General features: G+C 38.3%; 2 protein-coding genes across 3 annotated transcripts in view; one reads left to right on the top strand and one right to left on the bottom strand.

The window, feature by feature from the left end:
- Positions 1–2363: 2363 nt before the first annotated feature.
- PPWD1 (peptidylprolyl isomerase domain and WD repeat containing 1) lies at positions 2364–20454 on the bottom strand. 2 transcript variants are annotated; one of them, XM_074952625.1, is made up of 11 exons: positions 20284–20454; positions 16661–16763; positions 15750–15850; positions 14827–14947; positions 12448–12895; positions 11603–11793; positions 10764–10953; positions 8535–8716; positions 6233–6314; positions 3906–4088; positions 2364–2658 (listed from the first exon to the last, which is right to left on the bottom strand). In XM_074952625.1, the coding sequence occupies exons 1-11, from the start codon at positions 20432–20434 to the stop codon at positions 2515–2517; spliced, it is 1896 nt and encodes a 631-aa protein (XP_074808726.1). In that variant the 5' UTR covers positions 20435–20454; the 3' UTR covers positions 2364–2514. The 2 variants fall into 2 exon arrangements, with proteins under 2 accessions (XP_074808726.1, XP_074808728.1); XM_074952627.1 differs by lacking the exon at positions 16661–16763 and having other exon boundaries at positions 2365–2658; positions 20284–20418.
- A 36-nt stretch (positions 20455–20490) lies between these two features.
- The window catches only part of CENPK (centromere protein K), a 48108-nt gene continuing 47505 nt past the window's right edge, over positions 20491–21093 (top strand). The window contains exon 1 of the mRNA XM_074952628.1: positions 20491–20611. Coding sequence (XP_074808729.1) covers positions 20609–20611 — 3 coding nt within the window. The 5' untranslated portion in view covers positions 20491–20608. The remainder of the gene's footprint in view (positions 20612–21093) is intronic.

The raw sequence follows: 21093 nt of genomic DNA, 5'->3' as shown, positions 1-21093 counted from the left end.
GTGTGTACATATTTGTCATCTGACTTCAGTTACAAATGATATCACTGATTGAAATCAGCTGCCATACTGGATTTGTATTCCTACCAGTGTGCCAGGAATTTCTATTTCTCATTATTGACACTATTGTAACTCCCTGAGTGAGAGAATAGCATGTTGTGGGATGAGCAGTGCTTTAGCATACTGCTGCTGTGCCTGTAATCTGAGATTGAATACAGGTGGGTGATTCTTGGAAAAAAAACCTTCCAGGTTCCTCTGACAACTTCAAGACTGCAGTTATATTAATACAGGAAAAAAACCAACACCCTGACAAAGAAAATAGGTTGTGTACAGTATTGTAGCCACATCAGTTCTAGGATATTAGAGAGACAAAGTGGGTAAAGTAATAACTTTCACTGGACCAAACTTCTGTTCAAAAGCTTGTCTCTCTCACCAACAGAAGTTGGTCCAATAAAAAAAAACCACCTTGTCTCATTGAAAAGAAAGGCAGAGTTAAAAAACCCACCCTCTTTGTATAAATACTGAGCATTCTTCTAATATAATTAAATCTATTTTTGAATTAATGCAGGACTATTGAAGTTAGAGTTTATATCCAGTGTGCTGTTACGTCTCTGCTACACTAGTCTTGTTGCACTGAATTTAGTCTAAGCTAGGGACTTCCTTTTGACATTGTTTTAGGCAGGGAAGGAGGAAGAGAAGGTAGGCAAAAATGTGTTGGTTGCCAGCATGACATTAAGGGGCAATTGTAAGCCAAAATGGGGGCTTAGATTAACCTAACTCTGGGAATGCAAATGTCCCTATAAGCCTTGTATTCAGGTAGAAGTTGGAAGAAATGAGACCTATTCAATGTAGTAGAGAACAGAGAGAAGATACTGTGGTATGACTGCTTTACACCATGCTGGTGGATCCTAAAGAGGATGAAACTACAGTATATGCATGGAGCAGTATGGGGCTCTTACTCAATGTAGCCACCTGGTGGCAGCATAGCAAGGAAAAGGGTGTGTGGGATGACCTTACACCATGGAAGTCTTCAGCTTCTTGGGGTTAGGTGCTGCTAGCAGAAGTTGGAGGTGTGTTCAGGCTGCTCTAACCCAAGAAATGAGGCCCATGCCCAAGGATTGTGGAACTGTAAAAGGTGATTTTTAAACTTCATCCACACCCCCAACACTCTTTACTTGTAATCCATGTAGATTAGCCCCAGCCTTTTACATTTTTGTACAGAAATATGTCTTAATGAGGTTTCAGGGTACTGAAATGCCTGGAGCCTTTCCATTCACCTCTACGTATCAAAATTAACTGTTCAACTATTGAATGCATCTGCTTTGCCAGATATTACCCTAATTCAATATGCTACCTACAGCTATAATCTTGTACTCTATCTGAATTTATAGAAATCAGATCTTTGAAAAAAGCATATGTATGGTGCAAGTTTTTTTAAAAGCTACATCTAATAACCAGTAATTCCATATTCTGCCTGACTCTCCCCAAAAGTCATTCTTAAGTGTAACCTCTTAACAACCCTTATTACATTATTCCAAAGACCTGTAATGACAGAAGCAACCTAATAAGAGTGCAGAGTTCAACCACCCAAAATAAATGGGGAAAGTACAAACCTTCATAAGGAGGGGAAGTTCAAATTACATGCAGCACTCACTTGTAAAGAGCCCCTGAAATCCTCTGAGGAAAAATGTGCTAATCTAGGGTGAAAAGAGATTTCAGTTGAACAGGGGGAAAAAAAAGCTTCAGCATATTGCATTAGGTTTTGTGAACAGGCTACCCTGAATATTAACCCAATTAAATCTTGTGCTATGGCCTAGGATTAAATGAACCCAACAAATAGTTTTTGACAGAGTTAAAATTACTGTGTAAGGAGAGCATTTAGTGATAAGATCATGGTTTGACACAAGTTCACTAGAAGTCTGTAAAGGTAATAGCAGTTATCTGGTCTTCATTTAAATGACACACATTACTAGAACACCTGAAATAGCAGCAACCCTCATTAAAATTAATGGTGAAGAGATCTCAAACTGGTATTTTAGTGGAAAGAAATACTTGTGTAGAATTTTAGGTGGAACTAGAAGATTAGTCCATTAAGTCTACTGCTAGCAATTAGTGCTCTATTACAGCCCACAGTCAAGCAGTTCATCTTAACCTAAACAGGATCTTATGCATTAGTAAGGAAGACATTAGCAAGAGTAATGGGAAGTTAGATTAACATGCTCATGATTATGCAAAATTAGTACCCTTCAGACATTGTGAATGTACAAATACATTTAATTTAACATAGAAAAGATGCAAGAGACAAAAGTAACAAACATGGTCACCTTTTATTTTAAAATATAAAGTTATTAAAAATACAGTTTGTAGCATTTCAGCTACATGATCGGTAGAAGGGTTGGTGTTTTGTGCAGTCCTGGGGGTTTTCAGAGCAGGGCACTATGAAAGTGAAGTCCACTGCTCAGGTTGTTTGCTTTTGGGTCCCACAACATTTTTAAGGTAGGTTTTTCAAATTCTGTTTTACTTCACAGTGATATTAATGATGCTGACATCTTCATATGGTTTGTCAGTTTTGGGATTTACTTTCACATTTGAGATTCTCTGAACAACTTCCATTCCTTTAGTTACTCGTCCGAACACACTGTGCTTGTTATCCAGCCAAGGCTGTTTAAGGGGTGGAACGAAGACAGGAAACAGAACTTTTGTTAAAATATAAATTATTCTGTAGGTTAAATAGTAGGACAGGAAGAGATTTAGTGCTAGAATAAGTGAATGCAATTGTAGATCAAGGTTATTACATTTTAAGCACTACACTTTAAAGTGTATTCACTGTTAATTGTTCTAACAAGTATACAGTGAAACCATATCAAAGTGTCTGTTACACTGTTCAACAACTCTGAAGCTACTTATCTCTTAAATTTGTTTATACCTAAGCATTAATAAAATACCTTGCAAGGCAAAAATGCTAGCTATGCAGTCACTTTAATTCATAGACCTTCAATAATGAAAAAAATAACTTTCTAAATGGAATGTTAGCATAAATTCCATTCCAGCCTACCTATATATGAAAACTAATGCTTTCACATGCTTGAAACTCAGTTGTGACAATATCATCATCATCTTTTACCACCACGAGAAAAGGGGTAAAGTTCAGATTTGTGAGCAATTTGGAAGTGGGTCATATGTTAATACTATTTCCCTGCAAACCACTACAGCTTCCTCAACCTCAGCTATTAAATTGTTTATAAGTGCCCCTAAAACAGCTCTAAAAGGCCAAGTCTCTAAAATAGCAAAATGATGGTGCATATGCAGATTACTTCTAAGAACATCCATAGGCGACAGGATTTTGAAGGGTTTGGTTTGGTTTGGTTTTAGACTCATACCAAAGTTTCCTAATTCTAGTATATAGTGAACTAAGTCACACAAAAATGAAAGTATTAATGGAAACACTTTGGGGCCAAATCTTGACCCCTGTGCAAAGCCAGAATACAACAGGCCACAGGTAGTAGTAGTATCCATACCTGCTAAATCCTCACAACCCATGCAGAAGTTTTGCCAGTCTTAGTGAGAGAGATATTTAATAAACAAAAATTTAATTCAGATTACAGCAGAAGATAACTCCTGTTAATACAAAATTCCATAGTCTACAATAAGATTTAAAATGTAACATGTGCCTTTTACTCAAATTCTCAAGTCTAAAGCCTTTCATAATCAAGTTTAATCACTCTTTCTAAAGGGCATTTTTCAGTCAAACTTAAGCGATGTGCTTTTGTCACATTAACTACATAAAATTAGCTGCACAATGGCATCCTCCTTTTTCACTACAGAACTGGCACAACTGCTTCTTTACATAGTACCATCATGGTTGATCTTCAAATCAGAGCTTAAACTGGGTTTTAAATATTACTTACAGTTGGTACCACTGTTATGAAGAACTGGGAACCATTGGTGTTTGATCCTGCATTAGCCATACTAAGCGTGTAGGGTCTGTCATGTCGTAAAGTTGAATGAAACTCATCTTCAAATTCTCCTCCCCAGATGCTTTCACCTCCCATTCCTGTACCAGTTGGATCACCAGTTTGAATCATAAAACCCTGGATAGGAATGAAACACACCATCACATTTTGCTGTAGAACGCACAAATCTGCAAGGCTGTGAAATTCAAGACAAGATTTGTTTTTAAAACTGACCGACTTTTATGTAAAATATGCAAGTGTTAGAATAAAAACCAGAGTGCCCCAAATAGTATGATTTTTTCTTTTTAAAGTGATGGCCAGCTCATCATCAGAATAAGATCCTCTAACATATCTTATTGGCAAGATAACATATGAGCCTGTAGGGGTTATGTACCTGTAATTCTTTACCTTCTGCAAAAGTGTTCAGTTTTATCAACTTATTTTTCTATCCCATACAGCAGAAGTTTAAAACTTTACAAGCTGTCCATTCCTGCAGAAAGCACAGACCTACCTAACCCCTACATGACTGCTTTGAGTTCTAAGTGATGTCATATCAGCCTGTTCCATGCCAGAGCTAGTGGAAAGGGAGGACCATCTGGCATGCATCTTGGCTTTTCACTTGCGCACTCTGGCCACTTTGTTGGGTTTTTTTTTCCTTTGCTTTTCTTCTACCCTTTGGAAGGAGGGTTGGTTGGGGTTTTTTTTGTTTTTGTTCCCAACTAGAGATCAATCCCGCTCCCTAGCTCGTGTTGTCTTCTGGCACTTTTTCTGCATGGAGGGATCTAGAGCTTGCTTCTCATTGTCCAATACAGCTGGAAAGTAAAAACAAGGGAACATCCCAGAGGGATGCCCAGATCCTCTTCTGGGGAGGACGTGTCAGCAAGAATGCCCAGACTCCTTGCTAAGGGACTATTACTTGACAGCTGGCAAGGGCTGGAGAAGTTTAGAATGTTCCCTCAAAGAACTCCCAATGGTTGAAGACAGACTTCCCTGCTGTATTTCAAATGGCAAAGAGGTCTAACCTGCCCTTGCAAAGGGTCTCAGGTGGTGGGGGGACGACACAGTGCTGTCCAGACTCTCAGCTTGTGCTAACAAGCTGTCTAGACTCTGAACCTATTCTCCAGCTAGAGCAAGGATTCGAGTGCTGGGAGCAATTGTGGCAGAGCTTCCGTTTTGTGACTTCTGAGAGTGCTTCCTCATAGTCAAAACTCCTCTTAGCCTTCAGTTTGCTCTTTGGGGCCAACTCCACCATGCCAGAAATGAAGGGGAGAAGGTCTGGGGTGGTCAGATTCAGGGAATGATCCCTAAAAATATTTCATCCCTTACAAGAAAAATGGATGGGTAACCTTGGAGCCTCCATGGACAAGTCTGAGCTTCTGTATTTGCAGGAAAAGCGATGCAGCCCAAGTGATTTTGACTAGGGAAAAGATCAGGATCAAGAAAAACAAAGTTTATCTTACAAAATCTTCTTGGTACATTCTAGTTCACAGAAGATCTCAGAATGTGTCATCACAAATACCAGTCTCATTGCAACTTACTTATACTGATGTCGCATAGTGATGCCCTCTGCGATATCTTCAGTGAACTAAGCACCATCAAGACTTTGCAGGGGGTTTGTTTGATTGTTCGTTTGTGTTTTTGTCCTGGATAGCAAGGACATTCAGTACAGTAAGGTAGAACCTCAGAGTTAAACACCTTGGAAACGGAGGTTGTTTGTAACTCTGAACAAAATGCCATGGTGGTTCTTTCAAAAGTTTACAACTGAACATTGACTTAATAAAGGTTTGAAACTTTACTATGCAGAAGAAAAATGCTGCTTTCGCTTTACTTTTTTAGCAGTTTTCGTTTAACACCATGCTGTACTGTTTTTGCTTTTTTTTGGTGGTCTGCTGCTGCCTGATGGCGTGCTTCCGATACCAAATGAGGTGTGTGGTTAACTGATCAGTTCGTAACTCAGGTTCTACTATAATCTGCACTTAACTCAACATCTCAGTTTTCAGGTTTGCTCTGCAGTTTACCAACAAGACTACTACTTTTAAACTGAACCATAACCTTACTAAATCATAACATTCTTCAAAATCTAAGTTCCCTGTAAAGGCTCTATGAAACAATTCCAAAAAAGACAATTTAACTGATTTAAATATAATAATTCACCATGCTTAACTGTAACAAAAAAAAGCAATACAAATGACTAACTCAGACAGAACTGGCACAAATGTCTTATGCTCTGCATTTTGTGTCATACAACCCAACAGGAAAAGCATTAGTCTTTTGTAAATTACCTTGATAATACGGTGAAATGTGTGCCCATTGTAGTAACCATTCCTGCTGTGTACACAGAAATTCTCCACTGTTTTGGGGCACCTGCAGTTGCATAACAAATTTAAGGCAAGACTAAATAATTTTTTGTATTGCAGTAGTGCCCTAAGAGCTCCGCCTGAGATCGGGGACCCATTGTACTGGGCACTACACACAAGAAAAACCATATAAGACAGACCCTGCCCCCAAAGAATGTATAAGCTTAACAGGTAACAGACAAAAAGCAGGAAGCATAGATGGGTGCAATGACTTGCCCAGGGTCACACAGCTGGTCAACAGCAGGGCCATAAAAAAAAGCCAGTTCTCCCAAGTCCTAGTGCCCTAACCACGAGACAGTATTTCCTCCCCATAGTTCCTCTTACATACTGTAGATAAAATTACAAAGTATTAAGTATAAAGTGAAACCAACATTCACAACAGCAGTAGTATGCAACTCACAAGCAGAAAAATAAATTAACATCCCTTTACCACGGTAATTCTATCAAACCATAGCCTGCAGTATGAATGGGTATACCAAGTGATGTGTTCAATACCATCTAATGGAAGTAAGGAATTTGAGGATTAAGTGCTTTAGTGCTAAAAGAAATTTCTAGATCAGCACAGAGCCACACAGTTACCCCTTCTTTAAAACTGAAACTGCTGATTGTCAACATACAAATACTGTTTGGATCACAGAGGGACTAGATGGCACATTAGTATTCTATTAGCAGTAATAATAATTAGCAAAGAACCTTTCACCATCATGGCTTGAATTTGACACAGACAAAATTGTTACCAGAGTTACAGAACAATGTAATAACTTTACACTTAATCTACACAAAAACTTTGTTGTAAAGCAGTTAGGGTTGCTTTACACATACAAACATACCTGACTCAGACCCACAAAAACATGAAAATGAAAAGTTATGCCACTTAGCCATACATACCCAGCTTATCCATCCAGAGGCACACAAAATACCATTTATCACAAATGCTGTATATGACAAACCATGCATTCCAAACCTTAACTCTGTCCACTTCAACAAATCCTTTTACAAAACAACATACTCCTAGTACTATTAGTTGTGGATGTTTGATATAGTAGTGCGTTGTATAGGGATAGGGTGGGTTGGTGAAGGAAGTGATGGAAGGCTAGCATTATTAGAGAGCAGAGTGAAGGCTGTGGTGCACTGTGGTGTATGGCAGTTGTGATAACGGTAAGGCACGTATGTGTCCGTGGGTGGAGGAGCATAGAGTATGTACTGTTAAGTGGTTTTACTTTTCATGTCCATGCATTTGTGAAACTGTCAGGGTTGCTACCCATACAACAAACCCTAAGTGCATCACAACAAAAAGGTTTTGTATATTAAATTTCCTAGGGATTTTTAATGCTTAAGTGGGCTTGGAAAGATGAGAAGGAGCAGACGTTGGGGTACAGAAGTACAGATGTGAACAGAGAAGATTTTATCCATCAACAGTTGTACACAGAACCTCTCAGCTATGCGTCAGCAGTTGAACATAAATGGCATAAAGTTCATGCACAGTTGCACATAAAAAACTTTTTCCATTGTAGGATACAATTTTGACGGAAAAGTAGCTCTCATGAGAGGTTTCAGGTTTGCAATGGCACAAAATTTATGCATAAAGCAATTCCTTTTGGAGTTGCAGGATGCATCATCCCTCTGGTTTAGAAAACTGTTGCCAGATCTGCTGCTGCCACCCACATGTTCTAGTCTCCTTTCCCCTAGACTGCATGAAATAGCACAGCTCTGCTATCTCTATGGTAACATATAACTTGCACAAAACAGTGCTGTATCACACTAGCATCTGGGGGAGAATCAGAGAAAGAACAAAACAAGGTAAAAAGAGCAAATCCATAAATCAGAAAATGAAAAGTAAAACAAGAACACAGAAGAAAGGAAAAGAAGATAAGGAAAAATAGTAGGTGAGATTTGACAACGTAGAAATGATACAAGCAGACATGGGGGGGATTTACAGTTTCGAAGGAATACTTCAACAACAACAAAAAATGTTGAGAACCACTGCCCTTGTTGCTGCTTTAAGCTATTTTTTGCCCCACTGTCCTTGCTAACATCCCAGCAGCTTGATTTATGTAATTAATTAAGCAAATATGCAAACAATAATATGTAATAAGAGGTCCTTGGATGGGGAGCAGGGGAAATCAAATTATAAGCAGTCCCCCTGCCCTGGTAACCGACAACGAATAGCCTCAAAGAAAGGAACAATAAAAGCAAAACTATTTTTAAAAAGGTATCAAATACATACTCAACAGGGAAAAGCTTGACATGAATATCTCCCATGCTTGTGTGGATAATGGCACTATCAGAAACTCTTTTGGGGCCTTCAGCTTGAGTGGCTGCCATGACCTCTTCCTTAGATGGTTTCTCATTAAATACATCTCTGTCAGAATCTGCACTCTTTGTATCTTCTGGTTCACGTTTAGTAAACTGAAGAACAAAAGACAAAGGTTGCTACCTTTATTTTTTCTTATTTAGATACCATACAAAGCTTTCCAGCTAAAAATCAGTCAGAAAGATCAGATAAAAAAAGTTTATCTTCCTGCATTTCAGTATGCGTGAAATAAAGACTCTGACAGTCCTTCCACCTGCAGATTAAAGGGTCACAATTTCCAGTACAGATATTTGGAAATCCAAGTAGTCTTTTGTGATCTCTCTCCCCTAGACCTCTCACCTGCCTTTAACATTGTTTTATTTAAAAGGGAAGAATGTAAAATGTGTACAGGTAAAGTACACTCATGCTCAGGCAATGCTCCTTGTGCTAGGATCAGGCAGAGTTGGAAGTCTCTTGATTTAATTACACGGGTACAGTAAGTACTCTTATTCTGTCTTCATTCTAATATAATACTATAGAAAGATATTGATTAATTCAGAGAGCCGTTTCCAACCACAGCAATATGATCCCTAGACTAGTCCTCAAAAGGCAGAAGACAAAATTAGTCAGAGAAAACACACAATAAAGTTCAAACAGTAGAGGAGTGTCAGCATACAGCACCAAGTGTGTACATTATAAAGTTTCAGGTGGCAATTACAGTCACTGAAATACACTGTATATTTTCTGTATGCTTGATAAATACAACGATTCCAGATCTGTCAAACTTTTCTTCCTGGCCTGTACTTTTGAAAGTTGTGTGTTCAGTTCTGTAATTGCCTTCTGATAGTTTAGAGTATGCACACTTGGTGCTGTATGGTAACAATCAAGTTAAGCACAAGTACTAGTTAAGCAAGTGACAGTCAGGCTTCTGCAACAAATGTCTGTTACTTTTCTATACGGTGCTTAGCATGCATGAGCCCTGATCCTTCTCTGGGGTTCCCAAGCACTATAGAATAATTACATAGTTATATATAAATATAGCTTCAAAAGAAATCCTATCTGCCAATCACAGGAACTAAAACTTTACTAAAGATATAAAGGAATCCAAGATTCACAATTTACTGAAAAAAGAAAAGGAGGACTTGTGGCACCTTAGAGACTAACAAATTTATTTGAGCATAAGCTTTCGTGAGGTACAGCTCACTTCATCAGATACATGTAGTGGAAAATACAGTGGGCAGATTTATATACATAGAGAACATGAAACAATGGGTGTTACCATACACACAGTAACCAGAGTGATCACTTAAGGTGAGCTATTACCAGCAGGGGGGCGGGGGGAATCTTTTGTAGTGATAATCAAGGTGGGCCATTTCCAGGAGTTGACAAGAATGTCTGGGGGGGAGGGGGGGGGTGTACTTGGGGAAATAGTTTTACTTTGTGTAATGAGACATCCACTCCCAGTCTCTATTCAAGCCAAAGTTAATTGTATCCAGTTTGCAAATTAATTCCAATTCAGCAGTCTCTCCTTGGAGTCCGTTTTTGAAGTTTTTTTTTGTTGAAGTATTGCCACTTTTAGGTCTGTAATCGAGTGACCGAGAGATTGAAGTGTTCTCCGACTGGTTTTTGAATGTTATAATTCTTGACGTCTGATTTGTGTCCATTATTCTTTTATGTAGAGACTGTCCAGTTTGACCAATGTACATGGCAGAGGGGCATTGCTGGCACATAATGGCATATATCACATTGGTAGATGTGCAGGTGAACGAGCCTCTGATATTGTGGCTGATGTGATCAGGCCCTATGATGGTGTCCCCTGAATAGATATGTGGACACTGTTGGCAACGGGCTTTGTTGCAAGGATAGGTTCCTGGGTTAGTGGTTCTGTTGTATGGTGTGTGGTTGCTGGTGAGTATTTGCTTCAGGTTAGGGGGCTGTACTCAGTAAAAACTGAAGGATCATAAAGCTACTCTCAGATAAATCCAAGCTAAAAGTTCTGAAATATTGTTGTAATTTAAGGAGACCTGTCTGGGAAAGTTGTGTCACTACCAAAATTCTTCAAGTCAAAAAGCATTAAAAAGTCTGGGAGAAGAGGTTTAAAAAACAAACACACAAAACTGAATAATTTCTATCCTGCATTAGTCTAACAGAAACCATACAAACCATGTAAAACCTGTTCTTTTTGAAAGATGTGCAGACTATTGTTGGATCTGCCTGGATATTCTGGAGAACAGGGTTTTCAGATGCTTTCATCTCTATAGTGGTTGCAGCACGATGTTTCTTTGCTACGCCTTGGAACAAAGCCAGTTGCATCACCCTGATATTTTCCTGTTTGCCTAAGATACGAACACACCTATAGTACATGGTGTTTAAAAACCAAAACAAAAAAAAAGAAAAAAGGAAAGTATGACTACGGTTAAACTTTCATGTCATACAGTCTCTCCCCTCCAGTCATAACCAGACTCAGCAGAATTCAAGAAACACTGCACCTCATCTTATCAAATATATATTTATTTGTGTATCTATACATAGAGAGAGAGGGAGAGGGCAGGAGGGAATGTTATTACAGGCTTATTTACAATGCTTTCCCTTTTCAAAACTGCTACAAAAAACTTACTGCTCAGCCTTCCCTACCCTAAAAATCTCAAACCCATTGATCCTCATTTATTCTACCGTGCAGAATTATATACAAAACGGTCATTAACTTTCCATTAGTATATCTGATTGTATTCACTATTAGCCAGAAATGGACTGTCTGTGCAAAATACTTATTCCAAGGATTTTTATGCATATCGTCTCTCATTTTACCAAGTTTTAAGCCATAAAATTCAATATTTGGCATAAAAAGTTTATTTTCAGCCTAATTTAAACCAACAACCCCCCAAAGAAATAGAAAGATCTATTAACATGCAAAATTTTAAATGGAACAAGAATATTAAAAAATTGGCTGAAATGAGTCTTTTTGAGAGGAACCATTATATGTAGGTTGGAATAAGACTTACCGGTTAGTTTCTACATTTATCACCTTAATACCCAGCATTGTTCCATAGAGCACGAAGTGTCCAGTTTCATCAAAAATTATGTTAATTAATCTGACTGCATCCACCTTCTCCAACTCACGCTCAACAGCCATACGTCGGCCAAACTCCATGTCTGGCAGCTGTTGTCTCATCTGTTGCAGCTCAGTAAACATCTACAGAAACAAGACAATCAGTCACCAGTTGTATGAATGCACAATAATGCTGTGATCTAGCAAAGCATTGAAACACACACTTAACTTTCACTTCAGTAGGATTACTCAACTACTCACAAGCTTAAATAAATATTCGAGTGAACCATTCAAATATTTCCTTTAGCTAAAGCAGGAACAGAAATATTCACAATCAGAATTATTTTTCTTCTGACTATCAAAACACAAGCTGTAGTTAGCATCCAAGACCCTGGGCAAAGAAAAAAAAAGTATGTTTGCTCTAACAAAGCAATCTTTAAAAAGATTTTTTTTCCCTTACATTTTTCTCAATTTTGATTAAAGCAGACATTTTTTCAAATGCTTTCTAGCAAATGGGCAGTCTAGATGCACAAAACTATAAAATTTCCTAAATGAAAAACACTAATTAAATTTCAAAGTATATTCAGCACAGATTAGCATGCAGAAGTTAGAGACCATAGAAGTATAAGATTAAAAGATGCTAATATAGAAAAAAAAACTCCTTTGTAAGATAAGGTAAGTAATAAAATCCATCTTTTTAGAAACTGGTGATAAAGTAGATAAAGGTACTGGTGAGTAAATTAATATACAAAAAAAAAAAGAATAGAAGTCAGAATATAGAAGCAAAATTGAACTCACACTCAAGGATTCATCAAAGACTCTCATAAGCTTCCCAGTCAAGAACCTGAAAATTCTAACTTTTCTATCGGAACCAATAGTGGCCATTTTCTTGCCATCAGGTGAGAAACATATACTGGATGGATAAGCTTTACATTTAGCAAATTCATATAAATCGGTGTCTGTTTTATACTCCCAGTTCACATTTTTGGGGAATTTATATTCATGAGGAGGCCCAGTCCAGTATTCAATCATGCCAGACTTGTCAGAAGACACTACTACTTTGTAGGTGGGGTTCAGCCCTATCTGAGTAAGAGGGAATGTATGGAGTTTATCAAAAACATGAAGTGGCTGGTTATTTCCTCGACCATCATATATGAATATCTTTCCTGTGCTCTTCTCAGAAGATGCAACAGAAGATATGGCATCTCCAGGGCAGTATATCCATTCACACTGGCCAGGGTAGTAGCTAGAATAGAAAGTAGAGGAAAAAAACAAAAACAAAATAAGCAGGGCTTGATTTACCTCGATAGATATGCATAACAATTTGCTAAACAGACAAGGTGGGTGACATAATATCTTTTATTAGTCCTATAAAAAATATTACCTCACCCACCTTGTGTGTCTAATATTCTGGGATCAAAATGGCTATAACAATACTGCAAATAACACTTGGCTACACATTCGTCTAAGGGCTAGATTTCTGTTCAGTATTATTTTCGATATTACAGAGAAAGAGATCAATAATTTGATAGTCCAGGACATACGTAGCAAGTTAGTCCAGATGACTTCAAAAAGTTGAGGAGTATCCATTTGAAATCAAATGGCAGAGTTAATTTTGGGGAAGAATTGTTATTTATTAAGCTTTGAAAATATGTGGTCTATGAAAATTCAGTGGTGTGTTACCAAAGGAATGTGCTAGTTACCCAATCTCTGCTCTTCCACAATGCTTCACAAAGCAGTGGTGACAGGAAGTTAGTGTATAGAAGGTGGGTGGGGAAAATAGGGGTGTGATCCACTACAATATCTGGTGTGGAGATCTATTACTGCTAAACTTTCATGACAATGGCATTTCTTCTCTATCCTCAAATTGATCATTTAAAGTCAGATTTTGGTGCAACTGAAGACAAATGCAGTTTTGCCATCAAATTCAACAGAAGCAGGATCGGGTCCTGCAATAAATCATCAGGACTGTATTACAAATTGATTAATAAAAAGATCAACAGATAATAAATTGCAATAAATCACTAGGACCAAATTATATCAATCAAGAATTCTGAAGGAATTTAAAATGAAATGGTTTAGCTGCCAAAAAAGATATGTACTCTATAATTAAAATGAACCAGAGGATTGGAGAATAGCCAATGTTATGCTTATCTTTAAAAAGGGTGCTAACAGAGAACCTGGGAATCACAGACCAATGAGCCTTATTTCAGTATCAGATAAGCTAGTTGAAACAATACTAAAGCTAGAATTATGAAAAACAAAACCCAACATTATATAATACAAAGGACCAGTACAGCCTCCAGGGAAAAACTATGCTATTTAGAATTCTTTGACAACTCAACTAGCAAATCCTTAAGAATTGGTAGATAAAATTATTTTGGACTTGCAAAATAATGTTGGTAATAGCTTCTTTTTTGAGGATCTTTAAGGAAATTAAGCAGTTGTGGCATGAAAAGCAAAGTTCTGTCATGGAGTAAAAACTGGTTAAGAGGCAGAAAACGAGAACAGCTGTCAGAATGGCAGTACAGAGACTGTAATCGGCTCTCCAGTTAAAAACAGTAGCTCTGACCCTAACTGGGTTGATTTAAAAACTGGTTGTGAGTGCACTGTTAAATATTAAAGTAAGTAGAAAGGGTAAAGTAAACTGAGAATAGGATTAAAACAAATAAATAAAACTATCAGCCCCAATAGGAACACTGTTAATTTCAGATATCTCAGTAATAGGTGTGGTACAAAATGCCTATGTACATATGATACTTTCAGAATGAGAAATACTGAAGACCTGACAAGAACTTTCAGTGGGCAATAAAACTCTTATTTTTCTCTCTTATCATGAGATATGACTACCATCATGTATCTTGTCATATGCTACATGACACATATCCTCGGGTGCATGTCATACTGAACAATATGAAAACTTTGTTGCACACTTTTTACAGCAGGAGATTAAAGCCACATATATTACAACTCTACATAAATCAGGAAATCTCTAAACTGCTGGGCACATTTCCTAATAGCACACACTCCCTTAACTTAGTTAAATTAAGGCTGATTGGAATTTTTTTTTTTTAAACTTAAAATGATCAAACAGAATTTGGTTTAATTCACTCTTATTCAAAGTACTCAAAAACACTTACAATCACCAAATTGTTTTTACAGAATGACATGACTTACCCAAGTTTCAGCATGTTGATCATATCAAAGTTCACTACATCAAACACCTTCATTGCTTTGTCATCCCCAACAGAACAGAATAATGCCCCTTCTGAACTAACTGCAATACTCTCAATGACCCCTGTTACAATAAACCCAATATAATATTAAAACATGGAAAAGACAGATACTCTTCATGCTTTGTTTTGAAAGTTGTATTTACCACTTCAAAGGAGGGGGGAATCCAACTATCTTAGAACAACATTTTAGAGCCTGCAATTGTTGTATATAGTATCTGTATTTTAAAGCTGTAGTACAGAATAATAATAAATAATAATAACAATTAATAAAGAGTTCTACATTGCACAGTTCACATCTGCATTGTCTTCGAGTAGTTAGCCACTGTACAGAGAATTAGTGACCCAACATAAAATTGCTTATTTTTTTAATTGCTCCACTGATCCCACTTAAGAAAATAATGTGCTGGTTTTTTAGCTCAGAAAGGATAAAATTTTGTATGCATTAACATACTTGTTGAAGTCAATGGTAGCAATTAAACTTTTAGAAGGACTCTAAATAATATGTTTTTTTAAAGTTGATTGGTATATCTAATTAAAAATAGCAATTTACAAGTTTTACTGTTGTCATGAACAATCAGTATCATCAAGTTCTAAAAATGAAGCACAGAAAATTATAAAATAAATTGATAAGAATCCTATAAACAATACACCTAACAAACATTAAAGTTTATTTCCACAGTAAGTCCTAAGCCCCCAGAATTCTACTGCATAATGGACTAGGACCAGATTCTCCAGCTTTGGAGAACACCTGATGAAACACATATTTAACTACTACTAGATATTGCAAATATAGAACATAGATAGTAGAGTTGAAGAAAAATTGTGTTCTAATAAAAACAGATCAAATACAATATGATTTCTTACCTAAATGGCTACGAAAATGTTTAACAAATTCAATCCCTTCTTCTACTTTCTTCCAGAATTTGACATGTCCATCATGGCTGGCAGTTATGATAAAATCTGTCCTGCAGTGATAAACGTATCAATTGAAATATAATGTTAAAAACTTGAGGGTGGAAGGGAAGAATCAATAATGGTTTACTAGTACAACATAACTATTGAGATGGATATGCATTTTTTCCTTTTTCCTCACTCAGAAAAGTACAACATGAATATATAATGTATTTGCAGCTAGTGGGTAATGGCTAGTATCACGACCTTACATATTAGTACAATATTCTTTATATCTTACTGTAAACAATCCTGAGTCTGTCAAAGTGTGCAGTAGCAGTTCAATCTCAGTATTAATCATTAAAAAGCAAGATATTACCTTCCCACACTCTGTGACTTGATTTGTAAAGAGACTACACCAACTTAAACAACACACTTTAGTCTTATTTTTTTCATCCTAATATTGTTAGAAGTAAATGCAATTAAAAGAGGTTAGATATTTTTTCTGTCTCTGCAGTTGTTTACTTTATGCATATGACTGCATTTGATGTAGAGCTTCTTCTGCTTGTGTAGTCATTTCACATAGAAATAGGGATGAGAAAAAGTAATTTAAGAATAGGAAAATGGGATTTTAAATCCACAAAACTAAGCAAAGGGTTACACAGTACTACTTTTAAATTGACAAGATTTAAAATGTGTCTCTCTTTAACCAAACCAAATCTATCTGAATTAGCTCTGAAGAATTTAAAATCCCACGTCCAAAATCATCAAGTTCCATTAGGAACATTTCTATTAAAAAAAAAAAAAAAAAAACAACAAACTTCCTATCATATGCACATAAAAGTTTTGGGACTGCAAGACACTGTGAAAAACAAAAGACTCACTTAGTACACACTACATGTGTAATGACATCTCTGTGCATGTAACTGCGTTCATACATTGAAGCACTCGGAAGATTTTCAAGGTAGACATGTTCAAATTCAAGGACTGAACAAAATAAGAGAAAAGCAGAAATTATTTCCTTTTAATAAATATTATATCCCATCTTCCGCTCTCTATTATTATTTACACTTGTATTACTTTACCTGCGTTAGTTTTAGTCAAAAAGATAAGATATCAGGGCATCATGCTAACATTATGAATGAGATTTCTACCACTATTTTTTGAACCTGGATCTCCCAACTGCTGGCGTGCTAGAAGCATCTAATCTCTCACTTAATTAATATTTAAATAAGCACACCCTTTTAAACAATTACACCTGTTTCCTGAAATGATAACACAATATTAATGCCAAAGGCCCAAAGTCTGTCCCTACATGCATTGTCTCCCTCCCCTCCGTCCCACCCCAATTAAGTTAACTTGAATATCCAAGATCAGAAATTGGCCTTATGCAAATGCTTCTTTAAAGTACATTATTTCTCATATAAAAGGAAACCTTTCACAAAGAAGACTTCAAAACAGAGTATCTAGAAAAAATCCTTTTGTTAGAGAATAACTATAATTTTCAGAATTTTGGGGATGTGTTTAGAATCAATACATCTCAGGCTGAGGTGTCATAATTTATTCTAAGAGTGATAATTAGTCATGACCCACTTATTGATATTCATCATAAAAATATTCATAATGTTAGCTAGACATAGATTTGAAGTCCCATGATTATACCCTAAGAGGTAGAACTTTACAATAAAAGCAGTGGCATTCAATCTATAAATGATTTTACAATACTGGTCCCCTCTAAGATTTGCTCAACTTCTACTTGTGGCTTTAACTAGTTGCTCACAGACAACAACTGTGTCCTGGCAAACCCTCTCCACTGGTGGGTGAAAGCACAGCCAGTGACCGATATTACCAGAGAACTCAGTGCACCTTTCCCTGTCTGATGACCCAAACTTGGTAAAGACAGAAGCCAAGAGGTGAATGTTAAAAGTGTAGTATTTACATTTTAAGCTCATTTGAACAAAGGGGAAGTAAGGCAACTACAAATTTTGTGCAGTATGTAAACAATGGTGGCAAGTAGTGCACTGCAATGCAGATAGAATGAAGTGCATTGGAGTGCAATGAGAGCATAAGGCTCCTTTGGCTTGCTGCTACAACTCTGTTATTTTGATCACTGTGCCTGTAGGAGTGATGACGAAGGTCATCATTATGATCAAAGATCACTGCAAGTCCCTCTTACTTAATCTTGTGACTAGGTTAAAGTCCTATAGAGATAAACAAAGGATGAAGCAGCCCACGTTAAATGTACAGCAGAGGTTAAGACAAACAAAAATTTGGGATGCACAAGGAATGGGATGGAAAAATACTGTAAATATGATGCCATTCTATAAATCAACAGTATAGCCTCATCTGGATGAATGTGTTCAATTCTAACTGCCCCATCTAAAAAAAAAAAAAAAGAATGTAGCAGAAATAGAGGGGGTTCAGAGATTTTTTTTTTCCTCTCAAGAAAGTAAAACAAGAATACGTTCAATTAAATTAAAAGGCAGTAAATTTTTAAGAAAACTGACAAATGTGTTGTTCTCTGGAACACACACAACTTTGCAAGATTCAAAATAGATTGGACATTATATGGATAAGAACATTCAGTCACATACTGGTAAGAATTAAAAGAAAAACAATGTTTAGAAGAAGAATAAATCGTTAAGCCTCAGGGCGTATGCCAATATTTAAAAGGAGGGTTCTAGGAAGCAACTTCTTTATGAGCAAATTGTTCCACTTGTAGTTCCCTCTGAAGCACCTGGGACTGGCAACTGTCAGACATGATATCAAAATAGCTGATCAGATATATATATCGCACCATAAGAAGCAGTAACTTCCGATACCTATATAAGTGGACTTTGTTTTCAATTAACATACCAAACAGAGGATAACAATGCCCATTACTGTAGCAAACTGAATGATACCACTTCCCAATCTAGGGACAGCACAGCAAAAATAACTAATATTAGAAAAGGTGGCCTATAACTACAGTCATGAAAGAACTCATAAAACAAACAAATCTTCAATCTTCTGTTACAAGATGACAATATCTGACCAATAAGAAATGTGTTTATTGACAGGACAGATGTAATTACTGCTACCTTTCAGCACTCAAAAACATGTTAGGTACCTCACAAAAGTTGTAACAACATAATAACTGTCCTGAACAGTTTGCTGTCTAAATTTGACATGACAAAAATGTGTGATTCATAAACAGACTAAACGGAAAGGAGAGAAAAATGTGACAACAATATCACACAATTATGGAGTAGGGCAAGTACATATCTTGAAAGTTCCTTTATTTTTTTTATCATCTTTCTCTTTCCATTTTTGGTGGTTTTCATTAAGCAACTGAATCAGCTTCATCATTTGCATGTCACTATTTAAGATCTAATAACTGGCATTTCTACCCATTTTATTAACAGACTGCAAAAAGAATCAGATTCTTTCTGCTCCGACTCCTTAAATCACAACTGCAGCTATTTGTCTAGCTGGAGGCTACTGCACTCATTGCTATTTAATTTAGTAGGCCTGTGCAGACGACGAGTCAATCCCATGTTTGTATTATGGTAGAATCCATGATGGAAACGTCAATCAGGCAACTCTGTTAAAATTGTAGCAACAAAACAACAAGCAGCTGATTGCCAGTAGTTGTCTATTTCTGACATTTTAAGCTTTGTAAAGAATCTGTTCATGCAGGTGTTCTCCAAGAAGTATGTCTGTTGCTTTACCCTAGCTTTACAATAAAATGTGATCTTCCTTGTAGTGATGCTAAGTTTTTCCTTTTGTGTGGAGTAGTAATTAATCTTCATAAGTGAAAGCATTTCAAACAGTAGGTCTCAGTGCACATGCTTAACTTCCATACCGTGAATAGCAGGGTTACTCGTGGTAGTAAAGTTAAGATTGTGCCTGTCTGCACAATCAAAGACACAGAGTGACATCTTGAAGCATCTGTTCCTATAATCCTCTTTCTTAAGGCCAAGAGAAGCATGTGAGATTTAGAACACGGAAACATTTCAAGTTCTTGTGCTGTGCAATCTTCAAAACAAGTCAAAGAATGCAGCATCTTAAATATTTGCCTTTGTTGCATTAATGAAGGAGGAACCACTCTTTGACAAAACGCATATCCATGTACTGCTCTTAGCCAATTCCACACGTAAAACAACAGACTTTACAGCACTGGCATGAACATTCACCAGTTGGGGCGCAACATTTTCCTGATCACCTTTTATAACAACAAAACAAAGGTAATTTTTGTTACTTTTCAAGAGGAGAAGGAGGAAGAGCTACTCTTTATGGCACATGGGATCGCACACGAGGCTGGATCACAGAGACGATGGGGGCAGTTTTGACTGTTCCCGCAGACATGCCAGCGGTGCGAGTGTTTCGGACGCGTTTACCATCGTCCCGGCACCGCACTCCAGCACCGTTCCCGGCCGGAGCGCCCCGCCACAGCCCGTGTCCTGGAGCCCGCCCGGACCGCCCCGCTCCCCCGTAGCCCGGACCAGGGCGCGGCTCCCCGCGTTACCTCTCCTCTTTTTGGCCTGCGCAGCCTCCCCCGGGAGGGGCCCGACCCAGCGCTCCTCTTCCTCCGGTTCATCGTCTCCATCCCCGGCTACGGCGCCCGCCGCTGCCTCCTCGAGCTTCCTCCTCTTGCGGTCCGAGTCGGCGGAGGCCATGTTAGTGTGCGTCACGCTCCTGCGACACCCCCGCTCGGGCGCCCGAAAGTGAGGGCGGCAGCGCCTCTCGCCGTCAGCCGGACACAACCAGTGAGAGTGGAGCGCGCGCAGATTGAGACGCGCGTCGGAACCCGCTCGGGTCGCCGTGAGGACTGGAGGGGGCCGGAGCTCGCCATGGTAACGGGCTGTTTCCCCCACCCGTAGGGTCCCTGTCCGAGTGTCTGCGCTTCAGTTGCCCCCGGCGGCGCAGGCTGCGGGGAGTCCCCGTTAACTCCCCCAAAGGCCGCAGACGGGGGCTATGCCTAGGGGGCCGCTCTCTGGGAGAGCCGGTAACCGCTCACCAGCCCCGCTGCTCCCAGGCTGTCTGTTTCCATCGCTATGGGTGGCCCCTCCCCACCGCCCTGCGTCGCCGGGGCTGCCAAGACGGCTTTGGGGCTGTCGCCTCGGTTGCCTCCCCCTTTCGTCGCCCCCCGCCGCAGCACCTACCTCATGAGGTGTGTAAACGCACCACTGACGTGCAGCAGTACGGTGGGAGGGGGCAAAGGACACGGGCTTCCTCTTAAGTCCATGCAAAGCAAAGGAGGCCTTGGTTTTTACAGGCTCAGTCCAGCCTCCCCACCGTAAGTTGCATAAGCATTAAGCTTTTCTATCTTGGATGG

The sequence above is a fragment of the Natator depressus genome, chromosome 5 (genome assembly GCF_965152275.1).
Source record: "Natator depressus isolate rNatDep1 chromosome 5, rNatDep2.hap1, whole genome shotgun sequence".
In the NCBI taxonomy this organism is placed as follows: Eukaryota; Metazoa; Chordata; order Testudines; family Cheloniidae; genus Natator; species Natator depressus.
The sequence above is the reverse complement of the archived record's forward strand: the minus strand, read 5'-3'. Positions and strand labels throughout refer to the sequence as shown.